The sequence below is a fragment of the Siniperca chuatsi genome, linkage group LG8 (assembly GCF_020085105.1).
Source record: "Siniperca chuatsi isolate FFG_IHB_CAS linkage group LG8, ASM2008510v1, whole genome shotgun sequence".
NCBI lineage: Eukaryota > Metazoa > Chordata > Actinopteri > Centrarchiformes > Sinipercidae > Siniperca > Siniperca chuatsi.
The window spans coordinates 18,253,577-18,265,786 of record NC_058049.1 but is presented as its reverse complement, the minus strand read 5'-3'; the positions used below and the strand labels follow the sequence as shown (position 1 = coordinate 18,265,786).

At 40.2% G+C, this 12,210-nt stretch overlaps 2 protein-coding genes across 2 annotated transcripts; both read right to left on the bottom strand.

The window, feature by feature from the left end:
* Positions 1-464: 464 nt before the first annotated feature.
* On the bottom strand, positions 465-8,380 carry hspa4b (heat shock protein 4b). The gene is made up of 19 exons (XM_044204648.1): positions 8,054-8,380; positions 7,390-7,447; positions 7,050-7,190; positions 5,996-6,118; positions 5,583-5,682; positions 5,297-5,430; positions 4,966-5,210; positions 4,774-4,850; positions 4,485-4,636; positions 4,187-4,293; positions 3,962-4,095; positions 3,467-3,651; positions 3,260-3,355; positions 2,687-2,842; positions 2,449-2,574; positions 2,215-2,322; positions 2,006-2,125; positions 1,592-1,753; positions 465-1,007 (listed from the first exon to the last, which is right to left on the bottom strand). The coding sequence occupies exons 1-19, from the start codon at positions 8,158-8,160 to the stop codon at positions 801-803; spliced, it is 2,538 nt and encodes an 845-aa protein (XP_044060583.1). The 5' UTR covers positions 8,161-8,380; the 3' UTR covers positions 465-800.
* A 770-nt stretch (positions 8,381-9,150) lies between these two features.
* Positions 9,151-11,537, bottom strand: LOC122879981 (cytochrome b-c1 complex subunit 8). Its single transcript, XM_044204666.1, has 3 exons — positions 11,386-11,537; positions 10,315-10,486; positions 9,151-9,332 (listed from the first exon to the last, which is right to left on the bottom strand). The coding sequence occupies exons 2-3, from the start codon at positions 10,466-10,468 to the stop codon at positions 9,238-9,240; spliced, it is 249 nt and encodes an 82-aa protein (XP_044060601.1). The 5' UTR covers positions 10,469-10,486; positions 11,386-11,537; the 3' UTR covers positions 9,151-9,237.
* Between the last annotated feature and the right edge of the window lie 673 nt (positions 11,538-12,210).

Here is a 12,210-nt window from a genome sequence, read left to right as displayed (position 1 = left end):
GAATCCTTGAACTCAAATTATCAGGTCCATATTTTACCCATAAAGTTACCTACATATTCAATAAAGAACACCTGTTACTAATTAGAATTAGAAATATTGAGGTCACGGGCCCCATTTACACCAGCACCACCTAAACTCTTAAAAATGTAGTGTACTTAAAATACAAATTTCACATTTGTTAATTTAACTGTTCAATTTAATTTAGTGTAAATTCAACTTATTTACATTGATGATAAATGTTTCTCTAATTCTAAGCCTCTTTTAGCTTTTTGCCTAAAAACAGTACAATTTTAAGATATTGAGTCTAAAACGATATCAGTATCGGTCATTAAAAACCCAACATGCGTAACATGTCAGAACTATGACCAATGACATGCCCTGTGTCTTCAATGGTAGCTACCTGAAAGCAATAGCTCTGTGAAGCCTGGAGTATCTTTAAACCAAAGTAATAAAGATGGTACAAGTGATTTTCAATAACTTTATTAAAACCATATTGTGACACAGACCAGAACACGTACAGAGCACACAACAGAAATAAATACCATCATGTGTACAGCGTTCATTGTCAAACAGGCTTATTGCGGCTGGCTTTTGATTTATGTCATCCAGAAAGAGAGAGGGCATGCTATGTCATCAGAGAGATACCACCAGGAGCTGGGCTAAGTGTGCTAATCACCCTGCTTTTAACTGAAGTGCAGTTCCTGAAACACTTAACCTGCTCTGATATACACCCAGGCTGCATCTCAATCTGAAACAACCAACTCCCGTTCAGCTTTTCATATGGGAGGCGTTAGGCTGCTTTAATCAAGGTCCATGTCAGGCTTGTTTTCTGTGGTTTCTGAGGTGGGGTTGCCTGTTTTCTCGGTCGTTCCCTTGTCTGCAGTTTTTTCCTGGGGTTTCTCCTGTCCGTTGACAGGCCCGTTCTGCTCTGCAGGCGTGTCCTCCTTGGGAAGCTCCACCTTGGGTTTGGGCTTGGTCGCAATGGGGTTACAAGCGGTGAACAGCTCCTGGAAAATTACACAAAGAACACAACATGTAATATTGATTTTATTAAAAGAAATACAGCTGTGTGGGGGATCTACCAGTTGACCCTGGCCCAATAAATAATTGCAATATAGGCACCAAAGTTACTCGTGTTCCTGGCAGATAGTTGACCTCAGTGTCTCATGTTTCAACACTAACATACGTGATGAAAAAGTGGTAGATTTCTTTAACAACATGTGCATGAAGGAGTAATAACAGCTGAATGAATGCTACATGAGTAAAGCTAGCCATCTGATGAATGTTACTGAGCATATTTGAAATTACTTTACAACAGCATAGAGCAACTTCACGTTGGTCACCCCAAATAGCAACATATGAATTTTCAATTCACCATTTCAATACCCAGATATCCTGCAATGGAATTCTTAGGTTTAATTAATCACTTTTTGGGTGTCACCAGTTGCCAGACACAATACCAATTTAACAATGGCTACAATGTGTATTTAATGGACAAATCTAGCTTAAGCAACACTCCATTTTAAATTTCCTGCATTCTAGTCATTTTTCTCAGTGCTTTGGTATAATGACGTTCTGAGTTGACACTCACCCTTGTTTTAGCTTGAATGTCTTTTACTTTGACAGAGGGATCCACCGCCAAGCTCTGTTTGCTTTGTTGGTTCATGGCGCTGTTCATCCAGATCATTGCATCGTTGGTCAGTTTGTCCACTTTGGTGACATCTGCCTCATCTAAATGGTCGTACTGCTCCTCCTGGAAATCAAAAGCGAAATAACAAAAGTGTTAGTGTTACTAATTACCACAGGCATTTTACTTCTATTTGTAATGATGCCTTCAGTTTGTATGTGGTGTAAAGATTAACAGGAATAGTCTAGATTAATAGTATTCTAATGTAATTTTAAAGGATACCTAATAAACATGCGTATATGAGATAAAGGCTGTTATGGGGAAAGAAATAATAATTAAAAATGCCTAAATTAACTTTTAAAAAGCCTTTAGTTTTACCTTCATCTTGTATGCTTCAACAAATTTCATATACTGCTGGATTTGTTTCCCCAACTCCTCAAATGCTTTGGGTCTCTCTTCAGCCTCTGTAAACCTCTCCTGGATTGGCTGGCCAAGTGTCTGTAACGCAGTATACATGTCGGTTATCGATTGCTTGACATTTTGATTTCTTTAGAGAGAAAAAAAGCAATTACTATAGCAATAATTACCTTTAACTCTGCCAGTTTGTCAATGTACACCTGTTTGGGTTGGTCCTCCCCATCTTCATACAGCCAGTTTTCAGTATCCTCCAGCTTTAATGACAAAGCATCTCGGTCCTAAGAGTAAAAAAAATATTTCACAATATTTAAAGGAAAGCCAAATCTGTGGTACAGTGATGACAAGGTGCTAACTTTGTAAAGAAATAATTATGATCACTAAGTCAGAAGTGGCTTTTTACTCACAGACTCACTGACAAACTTCTCCAGCAGCCCATGTAGTTTGTCCCTCATTTCGTACACATACTCTTCTACATAATTCTTAGCATCGTTCCTCTCTTTCTCCAGCTTGTCCTGCATGATCATCTTACCCTAAGGAGAATCCAAACAGCAACTGTTACCGCAAAACACTTCAAAATAGATCAAGTAATTAAAGATGACAGACAGTCAGATGGTTGGATTTAGTGACAGAAAGTTTAGTTACCTCATTTTCTACAAAAAGGTTGAGCATGTCATCTGCTAGCTGCCACTGTGGACTGTTTTCAATCGGAAGCTCCAGCACTTTTGTTTTGACTTTAGGCTTTTTGGCTTGTGGGGGCTGGTCGGACTTCTTCTCGCTTTTGCCTTCCTCTGTGGCAGTCTGAAAGGTAGCAGAGTAAGCAATAAGATTCAAAATATCACCCAAAAAAGACATGCATTGACTCAGCAGTTTATTAGTACACCTGTACAATCTAATGAAATCCATTGCATTAGCTCTGCATTAAACGCATCTTTGTGAAACATACAAAGTTTAGTTTTTGTTTACATTATGTCAGAGAGGTGCTGATTTAATTCTTCATTTTTGAGGCCTTAAGTAGTGGTATTGTATTATACGGCACCATATTGTGTTTCAAATGTCTAACCCCAATTATATACAGGAGGATGAAAAATTCAACATTAAAAGATTCTCAAAGATAGATTTTTATTGTGGGCTACTGTACTGTACTTGTATCTCCTTGTAAAGACAATCTAATAAACTGGTAACGTATTTGTTTTACACAAAAACTGAGCATCTTACCTCCATCTCTTCATTCTCACGTGGCGTCTTCTCCTCCATTTCTTTCTGACCCTCTCCCTGACCCTGCTGCTCATCCTGATCGGTCTGCATCTTGCTCTGCAGAGGAGTAATAAAAACCTGTTTTTAGTCTCAAAACACAAGTACAGATAGTAGTACACATACTGATCTGGTGCTCAGTGTAAAAGGACACTTATTAGGGTGAAGTACCTCTCCATCTTTGTCATTGGCCTGTTCTGTTTCCATGGGTTCCTCTGTCTCATCAGACTTCTGCACTTCAACCAGGGAGGCACTGGACACACTGAAGATACCATGGATGTTCACCCGCACCTTGACTTTCACCTTGGAGCTCTCCCCAGACGCCTGTGGGACAACCTTCTGGATCAGGAACTGACCTGTAAGGAAGAAATAAAACCAGAGTAATAACAGAAATTAAGAAGGCAAAACAGCTTTAAGGCTTCTCCTAATGCTATTCGTCTTGGCAGGTGAGGTTTTGCTTATTAATTTGATCATGTTAATCAACCCAGATATTTTTCTCAGGATTTTTCTCAGCGCTAAAAGGAGAGTGAATACTAGACTCTCATTTGTCAGGTAAACAGAACTATGACAGGATGCTAATTTTGCTCTGTGTCTGCTGTTTGTGTAGGTAGGCGTCTTTCTATCCCCTAGTGGTCAGAAATCACTTAGGAAGCTGTAGTTGCTTACCAATAGTGGGATCAGGGTAGGGCAGCTCATTAGGGCAGTTGTAGTAGGCCTCCAAAGAAAAAGGTTCCTTGCGGTAGAAGGTCAGCACTTTGGAGAAAGGTGCTGCGTGGTTCTTGGGAAATACCTCGCAATCACTGCAACAAATTAATATTTCATAATAATTATTACTTTCAATAATGGAGAACAGACACAGTAGGAAAATTATCAAAAACATTTTTTTTTTACCTCAACCCTTCCTCTGCAGCAGAATGCCACTTCAAGGAGATGGAATAGGGAGCAACGTCTGTGATGGAGAATTCACGCACTTTGAAGGCAGGTGACAGTATCGCACACTGTGGAGACACATCCAGTATTTCAATGAGAGCTGCAGTCATAATAAAAATGTAAAATCTAAAAACAAAAAACATCCCTTTCACATTATTTTCAAAACATTAACAGATGCTTATTCAAGCGCTGATGTGACGATTGTCTAGTGAGCAATGGGAGGGGCGGAGACCGGCTCTAAAACCAAAGTGTGATATACCTGCAGAGCACACCCTCTGGCCACGGCTTCGTCAGCATTCAGTGTGGTGCTTAACTCCTTCCCAAAGAATTTGCTGATTTTCTCTTTGACGACTGGGATCCTGGAAGCTCCACCCACTATCTCTACTGCATAGATGTCTTCCTTTTTCAGTTCTTATGGAACACAAACAGAGTTTTATTATCGCACCAACTAATGCACTTGCACACGTTCCGTTCTTTAAAAACAGAATTAATAAGAAAGATAGGTAAATAAAGTGAAGTAAATCACAACTGGGGAAAATTATACTCACTGGATTGTTCCAGGAGACTCTGCAGTGGAGACTCAACTCGGGCCAAAATGTCAGCACTCAGCTCTTCAAACTGAGCCCTTGTGCAAGAGAAAAGGCAAACATGACTTAACACTTAAAAGGACATTTAAAAGAAGACACAGCAGATATGAACCATGGATACTAAAAGCAACAAATTATTTCTTGTTGGTCTACCTGTTCAGTTTTCCACTGACATCAATGTCATTCATGAAGCACTCAATGTTAAGCGGCAGGTCAGAGGAGTTGGCACTCATCAGTTTTTTAAGTTTCTCACACTCCTGGTAGAGCCTGACCAGGGCCCTGGGCTTTGACTTGACATCAAGCTTGTACTTCTTGCCAAATTCCTCACAGAAGTACTTCACCAGTACCTCGTCAAAGTCCTTTCCTCCCAACTCTGGGTCACAAGCCGTAGAAAGGATCTATGACACGACATGGAGAAGAGGAATGAAACAAAGTCTCTCACAGATTGATAAAGAATGCACAGTATGTTGATTGGGCTACACACCTTGAGTTTGCCCTTATTAAAGGCACACACAGATGTCTGGTATCCAGAGTGGCCCAGGTCCACAAACACCACATTCCTGGCCTTCTCCTCTGGAGCAGGGAGATCCTGTTTATAGATCCCATACGCCAAAGCAACTGGAAGGAACATTGGTAAATTATTAATGAAGTAAACAACTACTGGAATCAATGTCAAAGTGTGCATTTTATGCCTATTGTTAGCCACAGCCACAGTTAGTACAACAATCACAAACATGCACATCCTTGCCCAAAAAACACCTAATACAGACCTGCAGTTGTTTCATTCATAAGCCGCAGGCAGTTGAGACCAGCAATCTGAGCAGCATCTACCACTGATCTCCTCTCAGCATCAGTGTAAAAGCAGGGAACCTGGCCACAATAGAAGAGCACTTGAAATAGATATAGAATATTTAACTTCAAGGCCCTGCACACTCACACAGGCGTTTTCAATTAACCTGCTTGATTAGACCTCTAGTCAGGCTGAAGTTGAATGGAGCTATGCTGGGAATCAGCAAAATCTGTGTACTAATAAACACAGGTGTACAGGCAACATAAGTGCAACACTTGTGTGGGTGGAGCATTTAATCTTTTATATGCTGGAAAAAGGACTACATATTTTGCCCGTCTACATATCATGTGCAAGGACAGCATAAAAAGCTGTACTGTAATATGTAATACTTACAGACACAACACAGTCAGCCACGGGCTTCTTAAGCGCGCTCTCTGCAGTCTCCTTCAGCTTTGTCAGCAGCATAGCGGTGACCTGTTCAATGCTGAACACCTTCTCTTCCTCCATGTACATCACCTTTAGTAACAGTCAAATTGTCAGATTATTACAGTGCTCCAGATGATTTCTACTATGCCGGCTCAAAATTGATGTTCTGCACAGCAAGTGACTACATGATAATGGGCCAATAAAACATAACTATCTACCTCAATCTCTAGCCAAATGTAAAACATTATTTAACCATTAAATCTAACAATAAATCACATTTCCAAACATGAATAGTTTGACTTATTTGCTTCAGTTTACATTGCTTGTAAATAATGTTCTCTGGTACCGACGTCTCAGTCTTAACAGCATCCCTTATACTTCCACTGTATCATCAATGCTACATTTCAAACTTTATCTCAGTTCAGCTTGTGATGTCACACACAAGACATTTCACAACTTATTTGCCATGTCACAGGTGTAATAAAGTGTTCTTCATCTACACATTTCTAGTGCTTGTTGGCATTAAAGCTTTTTTTGAAGAAACTCAATTAATAAGCACCAGACTTACACCACAGAACAGAAAACTAATTTGGTCTTTCAAACACAAAAAGATATTCAGGCTTGAATGAAAAAATAAATGATAAACCATTTTAATTAGCAATATATGTAATTTTACCCATTTATGGGACATGTGTCATGCTGTGTAATGTGATTTGTATGTCTATTATTTTATTATCTTTACTATATTAACATTTTGATATTATTGTTAAAGTGCGTTTTCTTTGTATCTATCGTTGGGACAGAATAATGGTTACTTCCAGTGTGCTGTCTTCATAGATTACCAGGTGTAATCAGTCTCTTTTACTTATCTCTGCCTTGATGAGTGAAGTCGAAAACAGTTGTTGTTTTAAACCCAACTGAACTTTTTTCCTCTTGCTCTAACACAGTGACTAAGGAATGTTTCTTTTCGCCAGCCAAAAAAGTATTTGGCAGGTGAATGTTCTTTGTTCTTCTCTCTCACCTTGATGCCAGTTGTTCCCGCAGGCATTTGTGCAATGTCGTAGACCAAACTGTTTTTGAGGCGCTGCACATAGGGATCTGAAAATGCCCTGCCATGAAACCTCTTGAACCCTTGGACTGTGTTCTTGCAGTTTGTGACGACCTGTGAAAAAAGAAATACAACTCACTATTAAATAATGCACGCCTAAGCAAATCATGCATTGGATTTAATTTGATGTGCGCTGTACCCATGCCTAGTACTGGTCATGCTCTTACTCAACGCACTATGGAAACACTGGTTCCTCTTTTGTCAGGTTAGTGATCATGTATCCAGTGTCCCACCACGTCCCATGAAAACATACCTGGCTTTTAGCAGCTGCACCGATCGATCGATTTCGGGGTCCAAAAGAAACACATGCTCTAAAAACAGAAAACACAATTCAGTTCTCTCTTCTACAGCATGTTTTACAATAATGCAGCTCCGCATAGGGTTGATGTATCCAGTAATGATATGATAATTGATTGTGATGATGACGATTTCACCTAATAATATATTTTTAATGTTTGCACGTATGAATTCTATACTCCTTTATCGGTTTCTGCTATGGACTATGGGTCTGAAAATGGATTGATGAAGCCGTTTTGACAGCCAGGATCCGGCCTCCTCCCATCATGCGCTCATTCATGCCTGCAGTAAATAAAATCCATCACCTGACTGGGCAGGTAATTTATTAGTCTTGAGTTTATCTCGACGACATTATTGTACTAAGACACCACAAGAAGCATTTCGCCATGTGAAGCGGTGCCGGGATTTCTTTATACTCACAATGGTTTCATTTCAGCTAGCATTAGCTTTAGCGCTCACATGCCGTTTCCTGTTGTGAAATCTATTAGCATGCTAACTAGCTACGTAGCAACGTTTGCTTCACAGATGAATAAAAGTGGATTCATTCACATTCTGTACCTGCTATCGGCGCAGATAATACAACGCAGAGCATACTCAATAATGTGCCTAATCGTACTTACGGTGTACATCGATCGCTGTATTCATTAGCGACAGTTTCAATCCCTCCGGCTCTGGCTACCGCTACATAGCAGTTCATGAACCCGACGTCAAATCCGACAACTGACATCTTCGCTAGCAAACCAAACAGTGTATAGTGCAGTAATTACAAGGAAGAACAGAGATACAGTTCGGTGCTAAAGGTGACAGCAGCAGCTACAGTGGATTTCAGTCAGCGGACGGTGATCCACCCTTGTTCTTGTTCCATGAAGCTGAGTAGCAGCATGCGGTGCGCCGGCAGATGCGTGAGAGCGTTCAGGAATTTTCTGTCTGTCGCACTGACCAATGGCGTCCGACTGCGGAGCACGAGACCCTGTTGTCGGGCGCCACCCAGAGGCAAAGGAAGTCAATACAGCGGCGGCTTTATTACTGTAAATGTGCACATAAAGCTGCCATTTCAGTTTCTTGCCCATATTACTACACCACATCCGTTATAATGATCTAGATCTGCTTTCGGTTACCTGCTAGTGTTGTGGCTCACCAACTTCCGGTAGCCTACTTCAACACAACTGCCCCATTCACCTCCATTACAACTACTGCAGATAAATGCAGATGCTTATCATCACTTGCCTTATTGTCTTAAATGTGATTTTATTTGTTAGACTCGTGACAAAGTTTATGAGGACTGTCTCACCAAGGAAATATTAAAGAATTCAAATTGGCTATCAATGCCAAACTCCCATTAATTTACATAATGTGTCAGATGTCAGAAAATCGGGGGAAATGCCCATCACACTTTCCCCGCCCCAAGGTGGTATCTTCTTCATGTTCAACCCACAGTCCAAAACCCAACAATATTCAATTTACAAAGATATAAAACAGAAAAACATAGCAAATCATCACATTGGAGATGTTGGAACTACTAAATCACTGGCATTTTTGCTCAATAAATGACTTGAGCAATTATCAAAACTGAAGGCGATTAATTTTCTGTTGATCGACTTATCACTTCAGCACTAAATTTGTATTATAACTTGTACAACTGTAGCACTGACTTGACTCCCACATGAACATTAATCCAACCACAAACAGATGGCTGAATGAAATCATTCAACACTGATTTTCACATAAATATTTTCATCTTTATTGGTGAAACATACAGAGCTGGAATTAATAACAGAGGGCAGCTTTCAGAAAGGTGAGGAGTTCATTCATCATTCTCGAAGTCAGCAGGATTCTTCCTCTTGCCCTGCTGATGGACACTGTTGCCCCAGCTGTATGTCAGGTACATGAGAATCATTGCTGCAAAAGCAAGATGGTAAGACAAATTAGCACCAGGAAGATCACTATATTTAATTGCATTCAGCCGCACCTTACTGTGCAGTAAAGGCCACGAGTAAACTCTTAAAGCTGGAATGCAGGACTTTTACATATAAAAGAACGTCCGTTACATTCAAGCCCTTGCCAAACGAGTTCACTCAATGCTGATCATCGGAAGTGATGTGCTCAAAGTCAACCAGCAATGACTGATTTGCCAGAAATCTAACTGGATAAAAAAAAAACTAATTCTTTTTTTTAAAGGGGGGAGCAACAGTAGTGACGGAGTAGGCTACAGCAACTAGGTGTATGGCAGAAAAACTTAAGAAGCGTCCAAGAAAAGTTTCTGATGCTCCAGATAAAAAAAAAAAAAAAGACAGATTACAGTCAACAAAAAAAAGCGCTCAACGGCGAGGCTGGGTTCGAAGCAGGTAAAAGGCCTATCATATGACAGAGCACGAAGGAACTCCAGGGACTCGTTATGATGAACCTAGACATTAGGTGACGATATAGTTTGACTAGAAAAAGCAAGCTTCAAAACCTGAGATCCAAAGCAGACATTGCTCACAGGTTAGAAAGAGTCAAAACTGGCCAACAGACCACTGAAATTGTGCCAAATTAAAGTAATGAAATTGTGAAGGGCCAATAAATCATTCTCAAGACAAATTGTTTAGAGCTGCTCTCTATATTTTGAAGAGGCACAAACAAGTTAAATCTTGTGCAGAAAGGGCAGAGGATAACTGTTGGGCTACAGATCCCAATGTGGAAATACTGGCAGATAATATGACAGGCCATTGCAATGTTGCAACTCAATGAACAAGACTGCTTTATGGGAATATTGTACTTATTATATCAATGTGGCAAACACATCACAATATGTATCAATATCACAGTATAAAATTTAATATACAGTGATATAGGATTTTATCGATATAATCCACTCTGAAAAGGAAATGTAAATACTCACGGGGGGCAACTTTGAAGAAAGACGTTGTGAACCGTCTCCACACATTGGGGATTCCCTTGGAGAAGTAGTTGGGGAAAGCCCTCTGCTCAAAGGGGGACAGACTGTATGTGATTACATGCCTGATCTTGGCCAAGTCTCCGAAGTGGCGGCCCATGTTCACCAGATAGCTGATCTGAGAATGACATTTTCAAAAGGGTAAATTAACTGGCAGCCACACGCATAAAAAATGTTTTCATGATTTGCCAGCTCTGTGCGTCTTGGTAGTAATAGGCAAAGCTCTTTTCAGTGCATCTTAGTAAAAGCAATTTAACCACCCTGATATTTTAGTGTGACTATTTAATAAACACCACTTTATTTCCAGCTGAACTATTAGGGCTACTAAACCATTTTAAGATACAAATGCAGTTTGCTGTTTATTCGGTCTGTTTTCATACAGAACTGGCAAGCAGCTTTAATAAGTCTAGCAATAAAAACAAGCTTATATATGTAAAAAGGGCTCTGAGTGAGACTGATTTTTAATAATGATCTTTAGGGTCGGATTTCACTTTGCGTGATTGGCTGGATATTACGTAATCGGCTAGATATTACGTAATCGTACGTGTTATATTAATTGCACTTGTTACTTAGCGACTTGTTTTAAAGATGTAGTTAGTTAATGACTGTGTTAAAATCAGCTAACCCTCTCTAACATGTCTTTTTTTTAAACAGAGGTTTCCCTTGAAAATACACGTAACGTTACAAAAAGCTTCCATGAATCAATTGTAAGGCAAGTACATATTCTAATGAAATCACAAAACAACAACCCTAAGCAAGATATAAGAGCACAGGACGAGCTAGGCTGGTTAGCCATGATAGCTAAATGTTAGCATCGTCAGCTAGCTTAGCTGCTAAGGTACAAACAGTCCTTGAAACGTTTCCTTGACTGGCACGTTAACGTGGTCGTTTAATCGAAAGAGGCCAAAATTAAGTCACTTCTATTACAATAAGGCAGATATATATACACCCCACAATCCGGCGATAAAAGCTAATAGAAGCTAAACTACACCGTTAAAGTATGACATTGAAGCTTACCGTGCTTCTGCTCAACTGTGTTTCCTAAAAACGTTCCGGTGTCCTTACTTTTTATTCAAGCGTCGGCTGGCTGCTCACACTGAGGGCGTTACCGCCCCCTGCCGGACTGGAGTCGAGCTACAGCTGGGGGGCTCTTCGGCTCGCTCTCTCTCTCTCTGTGTGTTATTACGGAGCCCCCTAAAGGTCATGGAGAGATTTTTTTTTTGAGGACTACTTTTGCATTCCCTCGCAATGTGTTTTGCGTTACCTCCGCTCCACTATTCTTGGAAATCTATTAGGAACTTGTTTAATGTGAGTTTAGACAACAGTATGCAAATGACTACCATCAGAGACTTTAGAGAACAGGTAAAGGTCACAGAAAGCCTTGAGCTGTAAAGTCATAGGGACTGAGGCTTCTGAAATGCTTCACAATTTAGCTCATATATTATGGCCTACTCATATACCACTTGGCCAAACATGTGGCCTTTTAATTAAGATTACCATGATGAATTATTATTCTACTAATTTTTCTATTTGTGCCTTCCTCAGAGAAACAACAAAAAAGCGAAGAGGGGGGACAGCATCTACAACCGTGGGGATCTACGGTATAATGCCAAAACTAAATCCAGGTACTTTTCCACAATATGGTCATGACCATGAATGAAAACATGCTTTTATCTGACCTTCAAGCCCCCAGAAAGACACAGTGATATATGTCAGAAAGGCATCTGAACGGGGGAGTATTGTCAGTCCATTTCTGGCAAGCATCAGACAACTCTTTCAGCACTATCTTCACTGATGGGGTCCCTCACACACAGTCTTACTGAAAGTGGAGTCTAGTGTGTG